At 38.3% G+C, this 21,506-nt stretch overlaps 4 protein-coding genes across 6 annotated transcripts; 3 read left to right on the top strand and 1 right to left on the bottom strand.

Annotated features, from left to right (window-relative positions):
• Positions 1-900: 900 nt before the first annotated feature.
• On the bottom strand, positions 901-2,693 carry LOC5508139 (splicing factor 3B subunit 6). Its single transcript, XM_001628665.3, has 5 exons — positions 2,587-2,693; positions 2,339-2,379; positions 2,162-2,239; positions 1,136-1,274; positions 901-1,064 (listed from the first exon to the last, which is right to left on the bottom strand). The coding sequence occupies exons 1-5, from the start codon at positions 2,614-2,616 to the stop codon at positions 981-983; spliced, it is 372 nt and encodes a 123-aa protein (XP_001628715.1). The 5' UTR covers positions 2,617-2,693; the 3' UTR covers positions 901-980.
• A 50-nt stretch (positions 2,694-2,743) lies between these two features.
• LOC5508125 (tumor protein D54) lies at positions 2,744-9,250 on the top strand. Of its 3 annotated transcripts, none has more exons than XM_001628691.3 (6): positions 2,744-2,943; positions 3,837-3,985; positions 4,343-4,402; positions 6,755-6,877; positions 7,078-7,138; positions 8,489-9,250. In XM_001628691.3, exons 1-6 carry the CDS (start codon positions 2,770-2,772, stop codon positions 8,600-8,602), a joined length of 681 nt encoding a protein of 226 aa, XP_001628741.2. In that variant the 5' UTR covers positions 2,744-2,769; the 3' UTR covers positions 8,603-9,250. The 3 variants fall into 3 exon arrangements, with proteins under 3 accessions (XP_001628741.2, XP_032232792.1, XP_032232793.1); XM_032376901.2 differs by lacking the exon at positions 8,489-9,250 and adding an exon at positions 7,589-8,270; XM_032376902.2 differs by lacking the exon at positions 4,343-4,402.
• A 156-nt stretch (positions 9,251-9,406) lies between these two features.
• LOC5508124 lies at positions 9,407-14,069 on the top strand. The gene is made up of 4 exons (XM_032376899.2): positions 9,407-9,853; positions 10,261-10,393; positions 11,110-12,992; positions 13,908-14,069. Exons 1-3 carry the CDS (start codon positions 9,815-9,817, stop codon positions 12,786-12,788), a joined length of 1,851 nt encoding a protein of 616 aa, XP_032232790.2. The 5' UTR covers positions 9,407-9,814; the 3' UTR covers positions 12,789-12,992; positions 13,908-14,069.
• A 1,943-nt stretch (positions 14,070-16,012) lies between these two features.
• LOC116604081 (stress response protein nst1) lies at positions 16,013-19,808 on the top strand. The gene is made up of 2 exons (XM_048734607.1): positions 16,013-16,330; positions 16,657-19,808. Exons 1-2 carry the CDS (start codon positions 16,300-16,302, stop codon positions 16,989-16,991), a joined length of 366 nt encoding a protein of 121 aa, XP_048590564.1. The 5' UTR covers positions 16,013-16,299; the 3' UTR covers positions 16,992-19,808.
• The last annotated feature ends 1,698 nt before the right edge of the window (positions 19,809-21,506 follow it).

The following is a 21,506-nucleotide window of genomic DNA, read 5'->3' on the forward strand; positions in this document are numbered from 1 at the left end:
TAGGGTGGGTGATGTCTATAGGGTTGGTGATGTCTATAGGATGGGTGCTGTCTATAGGGTGGGTGCTGTCTGTAGGGTGGGTGCTGTCTATAGGGTGGGTGCTGTCTATAGGGTGGGTGCTGTCTATAGGGTGGGTTCTGTGTATTGGGTGGGTGATGTCTATAGGGTGGGTGCTGTCTATAGGGTGGGTGATGTCTATAGGGTGTGTGATGTCTATAGGGTGGGTGCTGTCTATAGGGTGGGTGCTGTCTATAGGGTGAGTGATGTCTATAGGGTGTGTGATGTCTATAGGGTGGGTGCTGTCTATAGGGTGGGTGCTGTCTATAGGGCGGGTGATGTCTATAGGGTGGGTGCTGTCTATAGGGTGGGTGCTGTCTATAGGGTGGGTGATGTCTATAGGGTGGGTGCTGTCTATAGGGTGGGTTCTGTCTATAGGGTGGATGCTGTCTATAGGGTGGGTGCTGTCTATAGGGTGGGTGTAGTCTATAGGGTGGGTGCTGTCTATAGGGTGGGTGCTGTCTATAGGGTGGGTGATGTCTATAGGGTGGGTGATGTCTATAGGATGGGTGCTGTCTATAGGGTGGGTGCTGTCTATAGTGTGGGTGCTGTCTATAGGGTGGTTGCTGTCTATAGGGTGGGTGCTGTCCATAAGGTGAGTGTTGTCCATGGGGTGGTTGCTGTCTCTTTCTGTGTTATAAATGTGTCATCATATCTTATGCCCCTCAACATTGGGTGAAAAGGTTAAACAACAATTATAAGAAAAACCTTTCAATATAGTTTATTTTGTTGTGGCCTGACCTACCAGAATCTAAAATCACTGCCTTGTTTGGTGAATATGCTTAGTCAGTCATTGACATTTGAGGGCAGTTTTTATTTTCTACATTGACAAAACCAGTAGAATTAGCTTTGAGTTCTTTTTATTTCTGTTCTATTTTACAGCATAAAAGAATGGTATATATGTACAGTTGTAGATGGGGTTGCTACTTGTCTTGATTGATACCATATTTCTCCTTCATCTTTTCTAATTCCTGCTTTTTCTTCTCTTTGTCTAATTTTTGGAATGCCTGAAATAAAAAAAAGCGATTAGTTTATAACAAGTTACGCAACATTCCCCACATGTAGCAGAATTTCTTACCTTATTTGATTGATAATATAGAACAACAAGGTATCTGCCGCACACATTAAACCCTGACAAATGATCACAGGCATTTTTGGCGTCAAAGATGTCTTCGTATACTACAAATGCTGTTCCTCTTGTGTCTGGGGCGTTACCACTGAAAGTAATTGTAAGAGAACAAATGATTCACATAGAAACATATTATTTAAGTAGTTTATGGAGGTTGTCTGATACAAGAGAGTTTTTACAATAGCCCTATAAAACCATAGTTATAAACACCCCATCCAAACGTAGGAATTACTTAATGTAAGAATGTTAGCCGTCAAGCGGGGCTTCTTTTCTTCTGGAGCAGAGCAACTAAGAACAGTTTTCAGAGGATGTGAATTGCTTTGAAATTATAAGCACATGGAGTTCTTTCCCATACTGCCACTCAGTTAACATGAAAGGGAAGCTTTTACTCCGCTAAAATGCTAAATGCTTTCTTGCTTCCATCATTCAAATTTACAGATTGGTATGATTGGAAAACTTTTCAATGCTTCATGGGTTTTGAATGACGGAAGAGATGGCTGATTGAAATTGTCAGCATGAGTTCTCAAATATTGTAAACTACAGTAACGCACCTTTGGCTATGGACCAATAACAAACAATAAAGATTAAATATACAACTTCTACAGTGGTTCTTAAGGTCTGGTTAAACTAGGAGACATGAAGCATGCAATGTTTCCTAGTTTAGCCACGTTGAAATCATTGCAACGCATCCCCAATCTTGTAGCAGCGACAAAGAAATGTTTCTCTGATAGCTGAGAAACACATTCGTGTTGAACTCTGCAAAATTTGTTATGCACTACACGTTTCTGGTAGTGGTTAAACTAGGAAACATTTAGAAGATATGCCGCCATCTTACAATCACAGATAAAATGGGTATATTTGTGAGATTATGGGATCACCAGATGTATTCAAACCACAAGGGATATACAGTAACCCACCCCCCCCCCCCCCCTCTTCCTATTTAATGACTCAAAAGTTACAAACCAAAATACTTACAGCCTTATCTGTCTGATCGCTCCATATTTTCCAAATATATCATACATCTCTTCGGCTGTTATTTTGTATGGAAGATTTCTACGAAGGAACACAACAGTAAAAATTTGTGAACGGCCGGTCAGTACGTAAACAAAACATTAATCCAAGATGAAAAGCATTAAAATGCTATAGACAAACCTTATATATAGTATTCTATTGACTTCTGGAGGCAGGCGAACCTGAGAAACAATAAACAAAATTACAACTTTGTGCATCAATTCTATTTTTTGAATTTACAACAACTCACTTTGAACCGGATTTCTCTATGATTACCAGGGGAAAAAATCCCAAAACTCGACTAATATGTAACAAAAGATGATTGCAGAACATGTGTGTGTTGCAGATAAAAGGTCTTCTTTACTAGATAAGGAATTATTCGTACTTACATTCGCCTTTCTCTGACTTTGCATTGCCATCTTGGATTCCTTGTTTAGTGCGTGACGAAACGCGTGGACCTGCAAGGCATCATGGGAAAGACAGGCTGCCCAAGATGGCGATTTTGTTTCGCGCTGTTTTCTGGGTAATGTAATTTCACTTCCTGTCGTGGTGGTATCTGGGATCGAAGGAAAATGGCGGCCGAGAAAGAAACAGGAAGCGACTCTTTCAATATAAATGAGTTTATAGTGTCAACAGAACCAAAACCTCAGCCACCAATCGACCGCAATGGTGAAGATATACCGCTAAATCCAGGCGAACAAGCCGAGGAAGCCCACAAGGAAGAGCTGAGGGCTCAAATACGAACGGTAAAAATTTTACAAGCCCCCCTCGAAATAATTCTATTTTCCCTACGACACGTAAGCAAATTGCATACTCGACTGACTTGTTTATATTATAAAACAGCGTTTAGTCTCGATTAGTTATATTTTAAGAGACGTAATTTTCAGGAATCAAGTGATTTAATGGCTTGGGCTCACTTTAGAGTACACAAATAAACAAGACGCAATTATAAAGTAAGCTTACTATTTACTATGTAAAAAAATATATACCCTTTTATTTGAATGAAGCTTATATATGTTCCATCAAAATAAGATAACTATAAATGTTGAAAAGTTACAATGCCATATTATGATTAATCTAGACTTTTAACAAGATGGATGATTTTATTGCAAAGTAGTGATTAAAGGTCAATTTCTACAAGAACACTTAGCCGTACCCAAAATAAGGCAAGTGAGACACTCGTCTCTCTGTGATATGTTAAAAAAATATGATACTAAGTAATTTTCTATGAAGAGCCCTTTATTCTCTGGCATACTGGTTCCCCGGGGGGGTACTCTGATATCATACAGACGGGAATTGTCAGGACTTTTTTAAATCAACCCTAAAAGATACAACAATGTTTCCCATCCGATGAATATAGGGAGTAACGCCCTTGGGACCAGCTCAGTCATTCGCCAAAATTGTTTCGGTACAGCGGTTTTGTATAGTAGGTTCTTTAACGAATAGATCTCATTTTTTGCATGTGTCTATCCAAATAAATAGCCTGACAGGGTGTCATGAACAAAAAAGTACTCAAAAGCACACAGTCTCGTTGCGTAACTGTTGCCCATGACACACTGTGACGTCTTCTGGTAAGCTTTGTACTGTGTGTTTTTCCCACTAATTACACATTTTTTTATTTATATATATTTCTTGTTAGATTGAAGAGGAGATCACTACCCTGAAGCAGGCCTTGGCACGGAAAGAGAACCAGCTTGCAGACCTTAAGAGAGAGCTGGGGATCACAGCTTGGTCACAGATCAAGGAGGGGCTTGGTAACACCTATCATGGAGTCCAGCAGTCTAGAGCGTATGTATATATATGAAAGATTAAACCAAATACTGGAAGTCTGCTTAAGTGGCACATGTATTTTTGTTTACATTTATCATCAGACTATTACAGTATCATTTCTCATCAAACAATGTTTTTCAGTTATATTATTCATTCAATCATTTCACACATCAATCATTTTATCATGTTTATGTGATCTCCTCAAAATATTGTGCTCACTATCTGTTACTATTTTTTTCATTATTATATTTATTTTTATTATTCATCTTCTTCATTGTACGTTTAATTCTCATTTTGTTTTCATCTCATTGTTTATTCACATTGTGTGACCACAGTGTCTAAACACCCATGATCTCTGCATGACTTTTATCATAGATATCAAAAGACCTCTGAGAGTCTCAAGGACTTAAATGAGAAAATAGTGCACTCTGAGGCGTAAGTAGGGGAAAGGTTCAATTATAGTTAAGTGGGGTGGTTAAGAGGATATTTTTACTGTTAGGTACATATTTCTACATGTATATGTGTTGCATGTCACAACAACCATATCTTTGAATCCAGATTAAGGATAATGGAAAGGGTCGTCGACCGCCTCTCGTAGAATGCGTCTTGACGTGCGAATATTTAATGAAATATTGCGATTAATATATCGTTTTAAAGCTGAATAAATGTAGAATACTACCATATATCTACATTTAGTGATTTGTTTATACGGTATGAAGCGCGCCCCAAAACTGACAAAACAATTGGTGTTTACATATCGAGCTATAGGACCACAGGGTTACCACGTGAAACCGGCTCAAACGCAGAATATCAGTCAGCACATAACAAACACCAAAATCGTGTCTGGGAATTTTGATTGGTTGTTTTGTTCGAAAGGAAATGGTTTTCAAAGTCATAAAACGTTCTGACACCCGATCTTCGTTACATAAGAGTTTATAATTTGGCAAAAGAAAGCCGGACTCTCGAAAATCGCAGACATGATATTAATCTCAAGTTATCGACTAAAACAATGTTTCAAACATGAACTCTTTACGATAAATTATGTTGTGCCAACCAAGATTGGGGCAAAACTCATAGCAGAGTTATTTGCAGCTAAAGCTAAGTAAACATGAGGATTAAGAGGCAATCTGTCACTAAACTCTTCACTATTAACATAAGCGCCGACAAGCTCCCCGCTGGTGGGATACAGCTTCCTATTTCTCACGGGGAGCCGAAAAAACTCAAAATTACGCGGGATTCTTTGCTAAATTACGCGGGATTTTGCAATACATTTTTCTTTAAAAATCAAAATTTTGCCGGATTCTTTACTGAATTACGTGCTAAGTTACACGAAATATCAACTTTTACGTCCAAACTACATTTTGTACTGAAGGAAAGCACGAAATAACTTGAAAAGGTTAATTTTTTGCACGAAAATATCTTAGGCGAGTTTTCATTGGCTCCTAGCCACCAGCCAATTAAAAAAGTATTTTATTATTAGTCCTAGGCCTTCGCGGTTTAGAAAAGAACGCCTAGTCATTTTATTTGTTTTCGAAATTTAGTTCAAAATATCGCACTCTTAGGAAAAATATCTCTTTTTTTTACGAGAAATAGAGGAAAGAACCCTAAAAGAACACATCAGCTGTGCACTTAAATGTTTTGTCTTTCAAAATTTAGCCAAATTACGCGGAAATTTGTGTATTATGCGGATTACGCAGAGAAAGCCAAATTATGCGCTTCCGCACAAGCGCGTAATTCCAGAAGCCCTGTAATATGAACACTGAGAACTCTTCGTGCCTGCGTTGTAGCTCATCACAAATCGCAACCAGTAAGAAGCCATGGCAAAGACATGAAATGTGTCAAAGAGAAAAAGCAAAAAAGAAAGCGTGAAACCTCGAGTTAATAAGGGAAGGCAAACAACTATGGCTAAGGCCACTAAACAAACGTGGTGCTGCAACTCCCCAAGTTATCAAAAATGCTCTCGCTTCTTTGAATCCATGAGATAAATGATATCACCCTGGATTCCAGAGGCTGAATATCTGCTTTCCCCAGTATGCTAGGGGGCGCTTCGCTCGAAAAACTCTTGGAGCCTCTGGTTTTCGAAGTAAAATGATATCCGCTTCATTTAAAAATCTTTCAATAAGTAAACGATCTCTTTTTCCCTATATGATGGTTGATAGCCACGGATTTCGGTTAGATTTTGCTTTAGGTTTTACCACGTTGAAGTTCGGAAAAGTCGATGGAGTTACAGTATAATTATAAATGCTTATAGGAATTATAGTTTGAATAGTACGGGAGAGTGATGCCGAAATTATAATAATGCTGTGTTGGTCACCTCAGATTTGAAAACTCCCGGATAACGAGCACCAAATTAGTTGTGGGATCCTGTGTCTTAAAAGGATTAAAGGATTTGTGACACCTTTGGTGTTATGTCTATATTCGACCGAAAACGAACTTTCCTTGTAACTCGCGATTTGGAAATTGTAGTTTATTAGTTACCAAATCAATTCTAAAATTTTAAAAAAATTGGGTCAGAGTGCTTCAGACCCTTTCCACTATCCTTAAAAAGGTAACTAAATTATTCTAGATATGAGCTGATTTATATCAATGATGTTTATAGCCTAATTCCTTATTGCACGGCCACCCATAATTCAGTCAAACCGATCAATTACAACCACCCTGAAAGGTTTATTGACTAGGCGCTATTACTATATGTTACATAATACAAATTTGGCTTTCCATAGGAAGCAAAGAAGAGTATTGATCTCATAAGGGAGAATAAGAGGCCGTATTACCTTATGTTTTCAGGTATAACAAGCTCAGTCAAGGAGCATCCGCCACCAAGGTAGTCCTTGTCGATGCTAGTGAGAAGACAGTTAGTGCTGTGAAAACTGCAAGCTCAGCCACAGCAAAGAAACTTGGAGAGATCAGGTAACATTCACAGCTGAATTTTGTTACACATCTCCTCGATAGTATTAATTATACAGCATCAGGGTTCATGTGTTATTAATGGACACCCACACTTAGCATTAGCATAATGTTAGCATTCCCAAAACTTTCCTGTTGATTGTAGTTCGTGTCTCAATTGATGTGCTCAATATTGCTTTTTTTTCCCTATTTTTTTCTTACAGACAGTCAAACTCATTCCAGTCATTTGAAAGCAAACTTTACTCCACGACAGCTGCTATCAAGGTTTGTATGGTCTGGATATCACATATATGCCCATGAAATCAGGGAAGCAGGCTAATATACTTACACTGCAAACACATATACAGAGTACGTATACAAGTGCTGCAATGCTAGTTTACTGTAAATGCCCTGGGTTCTTTTTTAAGTATCAAGTGGGGTACAAATTTGTGTGTGTTGAACGAATTTGTGAGTGATGAACGCATTTGTATTTCATCTCTGTATGAATAACTGTCATGTCTTTATTTCAAGTGTTAAACAAAAAAGACTTCAAGCTAAATCATTGAACAGTAAGAAATTAAAAGAATATAAAAATGAATACTACAAATCACTTTCTTTAAATCACACATTTAAACACATCTTAAAGCTTCTAAACTGTTTAAATTCCTGGTTTTCTCACCAGCTTCATCTAATGATTCTTGATAATGCTAATTGTTAACCATTCCTTCTCTGTAGTTTAAGATGCTTGGAGGGCCTCCAAAGAACAAACCACAACAGCAACAGACTGAAGAATGACAATCACAACCTCACCAGATAACGATAATCCTTGACTTTATTCATGACTTAGAAATTAGATGCTATTGAAAGAATTTTTATAGAGCGAAACCGGTCTTTTTGAATACTTTAAAAGGGGTCACTGTTCAAAATAACAATCAAAAACCTCAAAGCAATACATATAATTTGTTAATGGTGATTTGGCTTGGAAGTTTCCCTGTATAATGTTTTAAAACATACAAAGCACAATTAATAACAAGACAGTTTGTGCTATGAAGCTTGAATGTAAAATATAAATGTTTCCAAGCTGAATTTCCATTTGAATATCCAACAAAGGTAGGAGTCAATAAGCATTTTCCATATCCATACCTCCAAACATTGACATAAAAACGATTGTCATGTGAAACTATGTAATACCCCCAGTGAAAAGCTATTTTAATAGCACTTCATTCTATGTAGATGCAGTCTACTACGTTATCAGTTCATTTTTGTAAATAATCAAATATTGTTCCCTTACAATTCATATAAATCTCAGATATCACCCAATCAACCTTTGATAAATAACAGTGACTAGAATAAATTCGTGTTTTTTGTAAAAAGTTACTTGTTTGCTTCTTGAAATAAATTTGGGTACTTTTAAGTATGTAGAGTTTGTCCATTTGTGTCTAGTGCAGGGCCATATATATGGGAATATATGGAAAGATGAGAGCCAAATATGGGAAGATGAGAGCCATATATGGGAAGATGAAATCCATATATGGGAAGATGAGAGCCAAATATGGGATGATGACATTCTACTGCAATGCACCCTTGTTTTCCAGCTTGCTCTTATTTACTGTTGATATTTGTCTTTGAATCTAGGATAAGGTGGTAGGGCCAAAGCAGAGTAGTTTTGATGAAGTTCTGGATGAGTCAGCCAAAGCCGAGAAGGAACTGGACACTAAAGAGAAAACACCAGAACATGTGGTACCATAGATGAGAATGGGCACAAGTGAACCAGATTGCTAAATAGAATCGTTACACTTAGAATGATCACGTGAATAGGATTACATGCATATATGTTTAATGGTCGAAAATGGAATATTAAGGGACTTTGTCTACCCATCCATGGTGCAACCTGCAACATGTTTTGTATTTTTCAAATACAAATGCTTCTAAAGATATTTTTGTCAAGATATTTTTGGGCTGGTAAGCTGAAATCCTGCACTGTATTGGGGATGACTAACAGGACACTAATAGGACACCTTTGTGTCTCCTTTGATTATTAGTGCCTGTTTGTTAGTGCCTGATTGTTAGTGCCTGATTGTTAGTGCCTGCCCCAGACGTTCTTACCTGTCTGATTGGGTTTCCTGTGGTTGTCAAGAGTTGTGACGTCACAGGAAACCATCGTTCGTCCAAGGCCCCAAGCTGCCTTAGGTTCTCTCTATGTGCACAGAAAACCCGGTAAGAACGCGGTGGGCTAGATATAGAGTGCAGTCCTATCAATTTGCCGCCAATGTGTCAGCAAGGCTCACTCGATAATTGTTAAACACAAACTTTAAAAAGTAAAACAGTTTTTCATTGCTTCTGCCCATGTTTTGTAATGAATTTATGAGAACAATAAATTAATGGGTTTATAAATCACAAGATTGTCACAATCAATACTAGCTACATTTTAAAAGTGAGAAAAAAAGCCCTCCTTTATCCAATTAACTAATTAATTTCCAGCCTTAACTTGTTTACTTTCACATGTATTGGGAGACACAACACCCCCAGACCTGGCGAGTTATAATATTCCCCACCAGGTCCAGGTTCATCATGTCACTGGTAGGGGGTGTGACACAGTTTTGCGTTTTTCTGTAGCCTATTTTTTGCGTCTTTCTAGGGTGTGACGGATTTGCCAGGGACACATTAAGTCTGTTGATTTAATTATCGTTGCATGTTCTTTTCTTTCAAAGCGTGTTTCAATAACAAACAAAGCGATCTATATTTCGAAGAATGCGCGCTCCAAAACCTGTAAATCCGGCTTTTTCTGCTGAAGTCACAGAGCGCGCGCTGATGAGTCAGGGGGATGAAGTCATAAACGTATTCTATTCTAAATAGCCATAACTGTTTCTGAAAATTTTCAGTGTGAGTCTTGATTTTGTTCGGAAAACATCGCGAAAAAAGTTTCTATTTTACGGATTGCGAGTGAAATATCCCCCCACCATGGGGTGTTGTCTGTCAAAACCTACAAGCGAAGATGAGGTGAGTAGCAACCAATAGAGTAACGGCAAGGGAGTCACGTGATTTCCGTCGCATTTCCCCGCTCCTTTTACTCGGAAAAACAAGTGCGTTAGGAGTTTTAATGGAAGAGCCAAAAAAAAAAATTAAGCAATGTTTTTCAAGCTTAAAACAAGGGACCATACAAGTGACAATAAGCAATAATTGGCCTGCGTTTCAGTTCAATAAATACTTTTAGTCATTCTTTATGAAAAAATATGCTGCCTTCCTCGTGTGGACTTATGCATCTATTTGTGCACATGATACATCGTAATCGAATAACAATATTTGGTGTATCATATTCAGCGTTTTGATTACAGTCTCGACTTTGGGTCCTCTGTGAGAATTTGTTTAATTTGTGGAACTAAAACGCGATTTGATGCTTTTTTTAGGAATTTTCTTCACCCGATATCGTACAGCAAAAACAGTTAAAAAGGAATAAAAACGTGAACCGGAAAGACGACGGAGTGAAGAAAAGAAAAAAGCGCTTTGGGCTTGGAAGAAAACAGAAGGCTGATAATGAGGGTTTGTATTCTATTGTCATATATGCCTCACCCTCCCCTCCCCTACCCCGTGCAATAAACCTTCGCTCGTGCTCTCTAATCGAATCCCCCTGCCACTGACCTTGTAAAACCCGACCAGGTGGGGATTTTAACCTACATGGTGGATTTTTTTTTCTGCTTACCCTTTTACCTGCTGGGTTTTCCAGACTCTCCCTGGCTTTCCCTTCCTTGGTCCAATATCAATCTGACCTGGTGGGAAATTTCTACCGAACAAAAAAAAAGATATCTTAAAGAATCTGACTTTCTAGACCGACTTACGGAAAATCTTCCGGGAAATTATTGCTCTCCAGAGTGGCGCCCTAAAGCGCCGTCGCAACAGAATTAGGAATTCCAACATAACTTGAAATCTTGTTAAAGAAGGCTAACCACGTCGCTATTTTCTGCTCCCCCTCAATACCGAGTCACACAAATCATCCATTTCCATCGGTTTATTTAAGCGAGTAGCCAAGATATTTTCATTTTTCATTCAAATATCGTCATTAACGTATAAGACTTCATTCGTAGATTGTTATTTTGAAGTTTCCTCGCGAATAAACTGTTGTATTTTCAATTATAAACAATAACAAAGGAGCTGGTTGATCGACATTCTTTAAGCCAAACAAAAAGGTCACCTTTGGCCCAATAAACTAAATTGACTGAGACCTCAATCTCATTTCTCGTTTTTCTGTGCTGTTACAGATGACGTCGATGCTGCTCCACCGCCAGGCATTGGTGTCTCCTGTCCTAGCAGTGCTTTTGTGTGTGGCTCAGAACATGTACATTCACTCAGCACTCAATCACGTGACGTCGATAGACAGGAAGATTTCCAAGAACAGGAGCGAGAAAAGAGGGAAAACGGACACATCAAAGATGACCTCGCCTCGAGAAACCATCTTCAAGTTATTGTCATGGACGCTATTGAAAGGGCATATGAAGTCAGGCAAAATGAGCAAAAGGAAAAGGAGCGAGTTATGAAGGAGAAAAGGATGGAGTCCATTTTGAAGAACCAAGCGGAATTGGTCGTGTCTGGAGCCATTAGTAAGACATGTAGCATTTTGCAAAGTGAGCTTAAAGAGAAAGTGCGAATTATCAAGGAAAACAAGATGGATCTGATCACAAAAAATCAGTCAGAATTCATCGTGAATGATGCCATTAAAAAGGCATATGACATCTGGCATCACGAACAAAAGGAGCAGGAACGAGTTAAGAATGAGGAGAAGATGAACCTTATCCTAAAGAACCGAGCAGAATTGATTGTCAAAGATGCCATTGAGAAGGCGTTCAAAACAGTGCAACGTCAGCGTAAAGAATTTGCGCGAAAGCTTGACCTGAAGTGGTTTGATATCACTTCAAAGATGAGAGATGATGTATCTGATGATTTGACAGATAAGATCGAGAAGGAAATGAGTCAGAAATGTGCTGAAGCCGTGATTTCCTCGACAGATACGTTTGCTCAGCAGACACAAGCCACCGTTGAATCAGACCTTTGCGCCTCCTCAGAACTGCTCCTACCTTTCTCAAGTCCTGCCAAAGAATCTGGCTTCAACCAAATCAAGGTTAATGATTTCGACATGTCTGCCTTGACATATATTCCATATCCAACAGAACCAAATCTTTGCGTCTCTTCAGAAGTGTTTGTTTCCATCTCAAGCCTTGCCACAGATTCTGGCTTCAACCATATCATGGTTCCTGATGTCGACATGTCTGCCTTGACGCAAATCCCTAACTGTGTCCCAGAGCTTCCCTCGTGGAATGCAAGCCAGTTCGACATGTCTGGAGTTACGCATTATACCGGAATTCTGCTCAACTCTCCATCAATTGTTTCAAATGGAGGATTCTTCATCACCTTTGAAGGCCATCAATTCGACACCGATGCGATGGACTTCGAATACCACGAGGACCATTATGAAGTCGTGAATTATGACTTGGTGATCAATATACCGGGACAAGACTCGGTCCTTGACACCACAAATTTTAGTGACTTCTTGGAAAAGGTACTGAGCTTCGCTGAGGCAGAAGGACGGGTTATCAGGAACAACGAATTTGCAGGCGTGAGCGACTGGAATTCCTTGCTAGATGATATCAACTCATCTACTCCTGAAACTCTTTCTGGAGTTTATCTGGAAAGTAATTTCTTCCAAAATGGCCATGCTCTGGTGGGCTTCCAGAATACGATACCAGCGTCACAGGAATGCGGTTTTAATGACGATGGTGATATTCACTGGTTTGAGTTCCTGGAAGATAAGCAGGAGTTCGAGGAGCATGACCTGGCCATGAGCATGCCTGGACAGGAGTCCATTTTGTGTGAGGAAAACATGATGGTTCTCTTTGACAAACTTGCGCTCATCGATAAAGAGGTTGTTGTCAGAGGAGAGTAAAGACTTATTTATTATGCAACCTGGACACAAAATTTCTATAAAAAAGGACCATATCGTCTTCTTCAACCTTTACCTTGGAAGCGTCTGAAAAACTAGAGACGTTATTCCTTGTGCAAAATGAAAAAAAGGCGTTTCCCCCTTCCTTTTGGTCATACCTATCATCAAGGCAATGAGATATCCTGATAAGCGGAAGATAATTTCCAGGTGGGTGCAATCATCATATGTATACAGCGACGGCGTTTCTAGACGACAGACGACATCGGAAAGCTCACATGTTTTTTTATTTTTTTATTTTTGCCATACTTGATGTTAAAAGTAAAGACGTATTTACTTAACACACGGACTAAAAAGATCTGCAACCGTAGTTATTTGTCGTCCAGAAACGCCTACCAGAGCAGAGCAGACCGGAAACCTATAAATGTAGTGGTCATAATGATATACACAGTAAGAGTTTGTCTTGACTGCACTCCAGCGAGTACTGTATCGTTTGAAGTTGTTCTTAACTAGAATGCAAGCGAAACCCATGAAGCGATAGTTGAAGTTTCCTTGCTCCTGTGGGTTCGGATCAATTTAAATCATGAACTACTTTTTACGCATGTGTCTGCTTTACCTACGTATGTTGAAGATTCGCTCGTTTGCTTTTGTGCTTTCTTGCGTCTTACAGCGCGAAAACCCAATAATTGGCATTTTTAAAATACAGGTATTTTTGAGGCTTCAACCAATCACCTTCTCATTGCCGTTGCTCTTATTGAAGACTCAAAACTATGCTAATGCACAGAAGGAAACATACTCAATAAAAATTTCAATACTTTTGGCTACCGCACTGTAAGCGAAAACACCAATTATTTTCAATTATTTTCATAATTGTAGCAGCTGATTATTATTTTGTTACTAATAAGTGGGAGCTGCCTAACTTCACGCACACACAAGCAATATTCCCAATATACCACTCAAACAGCTCTTTATAATCTCCCTGGTATTTCTAAACAGATGTTGGTGGCATGGTTCCCATTGCGCGTCCTGTGTGTCTCGCGAACACAGTACAGACGACTCGCTATTCTCCCCTATCCATATTACCAGTCCACCGAGATCAATCGCGTGTTTGTGGCCTCTTTTCAGGGTGGCTTGAGGCGAGTCTATGCGAGTGAGATCGTGATGCCGCGAAAATTGATTCTCTCTTCGCATGTCCCGCGCTGGTACACAGTTTACCAAGTCCAAGAAAATATATCTCTGATGACTCAAGATTTCCTTAATTTTTGAATAAAAAGAGACCCAGTAAAACCCCGAGTTGGTGTCATATCTTTTATGATATTAGGCAACCATCCACCCACCGTCATATATCCACCACTACCATCAGCATCATCAATATAACCACAATAAATGCCCCCATCATCATCATCATAATCACCACCACAATCAATACGACTATCATCATTAACATAATTACCAACACCATCATCATCCATCATCATCATCAGCACCACCATCATCATCATCACCATTATCATCTTCATAGCCACCATCAAAACCACCACCATCAACACCATCATCATCAGCACCACCATCTTCAGCACCACAATCATCATCAGCACCACAATCATCATCATCACCATTATCATCATCATAGCCACCATCAAAACCACCATCATCATCACCACCACCACCATCAACACCATCATCATCAGTACCACCATCATCACCATCTTCATCATTATGAACCTCATATGATCATCATCGCCATCATCACCACCACCATCAGCACCACAATCATCACCATTATCATCATCATAGCCACCATAAAAACCACCATCATCATCATCAGAGGCGTACGCAGACTATAGGCCTGTAGTCACTGGACTGCAAAAAAGTTTGGCGATCTTATTTACATAACGAGGGGAAAAAACAAATGTTTACTCATTTATTTTTATGTACGCGTTTTATTTATATGATGAGGTTAAAAAATTATAATTTTCTTGATCATGGTAGTCTACAGATGATTTCCAAACATATTGTTATGTCGTTCAGTGCCACGCGACGACTGAAGTCCTATTTAAGATCGAGGATGACGGAGGATAGTGTAATATTCTCAAAATTCTGACGCATTGACGCCAATTTCAAACCCAAAAGCAGGAGCTATGAAATCTTCACGGGATGCGGGATGAGGAGCCACGCCCTCATTCAGCTTCTAAATGCTTTGCCTGCAACTTGGTAAAATCCTGCGCAAGCCCCTGATCATCACCACCACCATCACCACCACCAGCATCATCATTATCATCGCCATTTTCATCATCATAGCCACCATCAAAACCACCAGAGCTTTCTTCCTCTTTGTTTTAACCAGCTCACTTATCCGTGTCGCGTCTCTGTTCTTTCTTTTTGTCCGCAGGAAAAGCCTCTGCCGACAGCCGCTATCGAATCCTGTTGAGCATGCGCGAAAGGGAATTCTTGTCACGCGACGCTGTATTGTGAAATTTCCCGCCGCAGCCACTCTGAACACTGTCACTTAAAAGCGCTCACGCTTGAGCTAAGTAGGAGATTCGTAGCTAATAGCAAACAAGACCATAAGACCGATACTCCAGCAGAGTTTTGAAATGCTACGAACGAAGCCAGGACAAGCACTGACAGCACTCGGTTCAATTAGAGACATATGTCGATCAAGAGCTTCGAACCCGAGATCTCCTGAAAAGTAGACGGGGGTGATCGTCACATCTTTTAAGGTATAAAATTTTTATAAAGTTTTTTTTTCCGATTGTCCTTTTATATTTCTCATGCTAACGGTCGCCCGAAACGTATCACAATAAACCACAAGTTGGTTAACACTTCCTTCTTTGTTGTCGATAACAATACAAGGTGTCCATCACCTTTTGCCAATTAAAACGTAAGAGAGATGTGCTTGATGGCGATGTCTCAAGGACCGCAATAAAATTCAAGAACTAAAATGTCTTTCTTTTATACTGCTATCTCTTAGGGTTAAAATTAGGGGAAAGAATTGCTGTTGACTACACCAAAAGTGCCTTCCCTTAGGGTAAAAATAGATTTTGCCGACGATCACCCTGTATGTTTTTGTAGTCAGAGAAATGAAATGAAATGAAATGAAATGTAATAGAGCGTAAGACAACTCCTTTTGAATAGTTTAACAATTCATTCCTAGCGGAGCTCCATAGGTATAGAAATATGGTATAACTATGCGACTTGGTTTTTGTGGTCATCGCTCGGGTACCCTGTGGTGTCACAATCCAGTAAATCGTGCAACTCCCAGGCCCCACTCGGCCCAACTAGAAAGGAGTCATCGTCAAGTGACACGTCAATCACGATGACGTCATGAGGATGTTAACTCAATCACCAAACTGGACATAACCGGTTTATAACCAGTCTAACTGGAAATAACATTTTTTACCACCGCCCCCAAACTTCCGTACTTATGCTTTAAAGTTCTTTTATGAACAACGCAAACCCGCAAAGCGAAACAAGAAATTGAATATCGAGAAGTTTTTTTATTTCCACGGTGACCATGGATGACCTTTCACGTGGTGATAAAAGAGGTAAGTGCACAACTATTACAGTTTTATGTTTACATCCAGTAGGTATTATGTTAAAAAAAAAACGGTTTTGAACTGAGTGCCTTTTTAAGTATATGTTAGAAAGATTTTTCACGGATTTATAATCAAACGATACTAGCATTTTATTTTTAAGAATAAAATACTTCTATTGTACAGAGAAGAATGTGTGTGTACAATGGTTTTGTTAAAACTCGCGCCCAAAAACAAGATAACGGTAGTCTTGCGCGCGCTTGTGTTTACTTTTTAGGTATATTTTATACCATTGGGCCAATTTTCATATCATGTCATCTCGTTTTGATCTATAATAGTTGAAGAAGAACCAAGAAGAGGGGAGGAGCGAAATAATGAGGAGGAGAGGTCACGCAGGCCACGAGTGTTGACAGAAGGACAAAGAGCTCGGAAGAGAGCGCGTGACCTTGTACTCACCGAGGAGCAAAGAGTGCGAAAAAGACAGACGAGCTCCGAGAACAGGTTAAGTGGTAAGCAAAGAGTCCGGGAAGGGCAAAAGGACTCGGAGTACGAACTAGATGACGAGCAGAGAGCTCGTAAAGAGGCAGAGAAACTTAGAAACACTCAACGCCCAGCGTGCAATGATGGCAGAAGACAGCTTGTTTGCTCAAAGGCAAAGAGAAAGGGCTCGTGAGCGACAGAGGGCGTCTAGACTCAGGAGAAAACATCAGAGGCAGCCCTCCACTACTACCGCTTTTGTTGGTGAGTTTTCTTTGAGTAAAATAATGTCTATATTGTATCGATATTCTTTTGTTAGTTATTGTATAGATATTCTCATTTGTTTTCTTTCTTCTTCTTAGACTAAGGTTATCATTTTCTATTGAGAGTAAGAGGAAATACCTCAAATAAAGCAAACTAGAATCAGTAATGCAGAATTAGTTTATTTGTCATTTAGTTTATTTATCAAGCTAAGTGTGCCAGATGTGGCATACTTAGCTTGGTTGTGTAAAATGCATAATAAGCCCAATTCTGTTGAGTTAAATTCTCGTTCTGCATTATAATTGTGTGTAAACTTCGTGTACAGTTATCAAAAGGCCTATCTGAAAGAGAAATATTATAGACGTGTTTGTTTTTGTCAACTCAAATATTTCAAAATATAATAGTTGTCTTATTTCTTGTCACCTCAAATATTGCATAAATATCATAGTTGGGTTTAGTTTTGGCACCCAAAATATAATGCATAATTATTGTAGTTTTTGTTGCATAAAATAATGCATAATTATGATAGTTGTGTTTTTGTTACCTCAGATGTTTCATAAATATTATAGTTGTGTTTTAGTTTAATCCCGTATACATATATACATATTGGAGGTGGTGATCTGTCATATTTCTAAAGTTTCAAAGTTTTGATGTTACCCCTTTTATAGTTAAAATATCAATTTTGCACAACAATTTTCAATGAAAGATACTGTACATGACAGGTGTACTATTTTGAAATCCAGGAGTACAAGCATAAAGTCCTATTAGCAGACTCTGCCATAGCAGACTATATAATTTGCAGATACTAGGTGAATGTGTAGATGCTACATACACTAATTGTAAACACACTGTAGGTTAGATTCTAAACTGTTTTACATTTGACTCATTGCTGATTATAAACATGGAGAAAGATATTCTAACACAAACTAAGTTTGTATTTTTGAAATCCTTCTTTACTTTGCATACAACATAAGAGCTTTTTTCTTAGGGGCACCAGGTAGGTTTTAATTCTTTTTTTCACACTTAATGAGGTAAGTGTAAAAAAACACTGATAAATTATTTAAAAAGTAAGCTGTATATCAATATTTTGGTGTAAATGAACCCAATTCACTTTGATACTATGAAAGAAATATGGCTAAATGATTCTAGTCAGGTCTTATTTATCTGACACATTTATGCTTTTTTCCCCTCAGTTGTCAAAGATGTTTTGCAAGGTTGTTGTGTGTCAATTACAGCATAAAATAAAAAAAAATCGCATATTTAATTTATTGATACGTTACCCATGAACCTATGCCGGTATGATACATAGATTCTAGATGGTGTTTATTGGTGTATTTTAGGTGAGCCCTAACGTTTGGAAAATATATAATTTGATACTTCTTTCATCCTTTTTTTATAGAGAAGAACAACAACAAGATAAAAACAGGTGATGCAGCTGTAGGTGGCAGCAGTGATGGGACCAAGCAGTTTGTCTTCCACATATATTGATTTCCATATTTAGGGAAGTGCTTTTGGTGCCTCCTCTAAATATGGAAATTAATTGTTACATGGTAGACAAACTGTTGTCTCTTTATTAATACATGTTTTAACATTTATTATTTTATATAATACACCTATTTCAAATAAGGTTGCAATACCAATGTCACAAACTGCAGTGCTTCAAAGATATCAAATGAGCCAACAAATAAGCATAGATCAAAGCCTACCCATGTTTCTTTTTGTGTGTCTTTTGAATGAACCAATCAGTGTTACCACACATTGATCCTCCAATGCAATACCTTGTTTGAAATAGGTGTATAATATATATTTTAAAAATATCCTAACCCGTTATATTTTATTATTCTTGATCTAAATAACCAATAGGTTCTTATGACCATACAATATTTTATTAGGTTGTGCATGATTTTTTATCGCCAAATTATCAATGATAAGACACAAGCATAATTTTATACATGAATACTTTTTGAATGAACCATTTTATTTTTTTATGTCATTGCAATATTTATATTGTAGTGTGCACAATTTTTCATAGCCAAATTATAAAGGATAGGACACAAGCCTAACTTTAGAAATGAATAATTTAGAATGAACCATTTTAATTTCCTGTGTCAATACAATATTATTTCTATTATGGCTTGCACAATTTTTCACAACCAAATTATATGTGATAAGACACCAGCCTAAATAAATGCTTTTAAATTAAAAGCCATGATTTTTAATAATTCAGAATAACACCTTTTTTAACATCATGCATTTTTCCTACTTACGTGTATACACCATTTTCCTACTAAAAGCAATCCCATACTGCTGGATTTCAGCTTTGACTTTTTCATGTCAAATAATGGTACATAATTTGTACAATGATAATAAAAACATTCTCTAAAAGGCACCCATTTGGTAATAAAAGTATTTATTGTCATTCTCATGCTCAATTCAATTCATTCATCCATCATAATCCTGGGTAGTCTTCCTGGGGGAGTGGAGGGAGGTAAATATATCAGTTGTTATTGAATACAAAAATTAATTAATTTGATACCCCTAAAGGATAGCAGTATCAGAATAACCATTAAACACCCCCTGAGGGATAGTAGTTGGGTGAAGTTTATACCCTAAAAGATGATTATCTACACCCCATCTACTTTTTTGGAGAGTCAAACCCCAGGGGGTGGGGGTCATGGCAGAAATTAGTAATGTACCCAAGACACCAGGATTTACTTGGAAATGGATATAAAATAAAACTACTCCAAAGCTAGTTTGCATCCCCTATATCTTTAAATTTGCTACAAGTATTGCTAAAAAAAAGTGCATCCACGCAGGCTCCGCTTTTAGGCAGTGCCTAAATCTATATATTAATTTATTTATTATGTTTCGTGTTAGTTGGGAGCATTATCTTCAAAAGTTCTGGAGATCTGATCGCTTGAGTGTTTAAAAAAAAAGCATTACAGGACGTGTGAATCAATCCCTAAAAGCTGTCAGATCTCTGATAAAAACAATCGGTTATACCATGTGACTACCTCCAAAAACTTGACGGGGACTAATGCACATGCTCAACGGGATTCGATAGCCGCTGTCGGCAGAGATTTCTCCTGCGGACACAAGATGTAAACTGATAGAAACAAACAGGAAGAAAGCTCTGCTAGCAGGGTAAAATAGTGTTGTTCGACCGTTAGACTGCGAGGCCTGGTGATCTTAACGTCTTGTCTTGCTCCATGAAACGCTTTTTAAGGTAGATGAGACGTTGCGCAGCCCAAACGGCTAAACCGATTGGCGAATGGATCTAGGTACAAGGGGGCCAGTCAGAAAAACCCTTCCCCCCCTTCCCCGGTTACGGTAAGTACGTGACGTCACTGCGAATTTACAGAATGTTTACGCGAGCGATTTAGATGAAGTGCGATAGAATAGCCTTAAAAAATGAAGCTGGTGTCGCGAAACAAACGTTGCTAGATAAATTTGCAAGTAAACAGGCCTATCACTATTCTAATGCCAAATTTGAATCAAACAAAATGCCAAAATAGCCAAATGTTTGTATTGTACAGTGCTTCTTGTGTTAAAATTTGTTATATTTTCTAAGCTTTTTGAATGAAAACAAATATGGACGAGTTTTTTTAGATTGTTTCTCTACACTATTTGTAAGATTTAATAATCATCTACTTTTATAATCTTTCTAAAATAATTGCCCATAAAACGACAGTTCACGGAAATGGAAACCAATAGAGTGAAGTAAACTGTAATAATTTTGAATGGGCTTTTCATTTTCTTTATGAGTCCAATCATCTTACTTCAATTAATGCAATCAACAAATACAAGTCGTGTGGTTACGTAACCAAGTTTTATTTATCTTAACCATAGGGAAATATATGGATATAAAGAAAAATACAGTAAAAGATTATGTATACCTTTCGTCTTTTTAAGAGATTGTTTCGGTTTTTAGCAGGCTCGGATAAGCCTTCTCATGTGGGATATAAAAATATTATTTTCATAAGCAAACCTTACTTTGACTCAGCAGGGTGGAGAAAAACGACTAGGTCGAGCTGTTTCATAACTACCTTCCAATCGATGATGATTTTTAGAGGGGATTGGTCTAAGATCTGATGGGGCTGCCCCAAAAGTATAGTGACAACCTTCTTAAGAATTCCCGAAAAACTTACGATGTAAGACGAGGAAACCATGTATTTAGGACTAAAAGAAAACTCGTACACCTTTTTAGCAACACTTTCATCTCGACAAAATAGAAATGCGCGTCTTGCGCTATTTGCACGGTAGAGTCAAATAACATTAACTTTAGACACCATGGGTGGGGTAAATTGATAAAGGCATTTTAAGCTGAAATATACACCGTCTGAGAGAAGCTTAAAAGCCTTACCCTGGCTGGCGGTGCATACCTTTTTGCCAATTATACGAGTGTACCACTTCCCCGGAGATCAGACGGGTCAGGGGTTGATGCACTTGC

The sequence above is a fragment of the Nematostella vectensis genome, chromosome 11 (assembly GCF_932526225.1).
Source record: "Nematostella vectensis chromosome 11, jaNemVect1.1, whole genome shotgun sequence".
Classification (NCBI taxonomy): Eukaryota; Metazoa; Cnidaria; class Anthozoa; order Actiniaria; family Edwardsiidae; genus Nematostella; species Nematostella vectensis.

Excerpts from the sequence above, each read along its gene's own strand:
- LOC5508139 (XM_001628665.3), bottom strand. The coding sequence starts at position 2,616 with ATGGCAATGCAAAGTCAGAGAAAGGCGAAT. Across the intron at positions 2,240-2,338 it reads AATAGAATACTATATATAAG|AAATCTTCCATACAAAATAA; the intron begins GTTTGTCTATAG and ends GTTCCTTCGTAG. Across the intron at positions 1,275-2,161 it reads GCGATCAGACAGATAAGGCT|TGGTAACGCCCCAGACACAA; the intron begins GTAAGTATTTTG and ends AATTACTTTCAG.
- LOC5508125 (XM_001628691.3), top strand. The coding sequence starts at position 2,770 with ATGGCGGCCGAGAAAGAAACAGGAAGCGACTCTTTCAATATAAATGAG. Across the intron at positions 3,986-4,342 it reads GGAGTCCAGCAGTCTAGAGC|ATATCAAAAGACCTCTGAGA; the intron begins GTATGTATATAT and ends CTTTTATCATAG. Across the intron at positions 6,878-7,077 it reads AAGAAACTTGGAGAGATCAG|ACAGTCAAACTCATTCCAGT; the intron begins GTAACATTCACA and ends TTTTTCTTACAG.
- LOC5508124 (XM_032376899.2), top strand. The coding sequence starts at position 9,815 with ATGGGGTGTTGTCTGTCAAAACCTACAAGCGAAGATGAG. Across the intron at positions 9,854-10,260 it reads AACCTACAAGCGAAGATGAG|GAATTTTCTTCACCCGATAT; the intron begins GTGAGTAGCAAC and ends TGCTTTTTTTAG. Across the intron at positions 10,394-11,109 it reads ACAGAAGGCTGATAATGAGG|ATGACGTCGATGCTGCTCCA; the intron begins GTTTGTATTCTA and ends GTGCTGTTACAG.
- LOC116604081 (XM_048734607.1), top strand. The coding sequence starts at position 16,300 with ATGGATGACCTTTCACGTGGTGATAAAAGAG. Across the intron at positions 16,331-16,656 it reads TTCACGTGGTGATAAAAGAG|TTGAAGAAGAACCAAGAAGA; the intron begins GTAAGTGCACAA and ends GATCTATAATAG.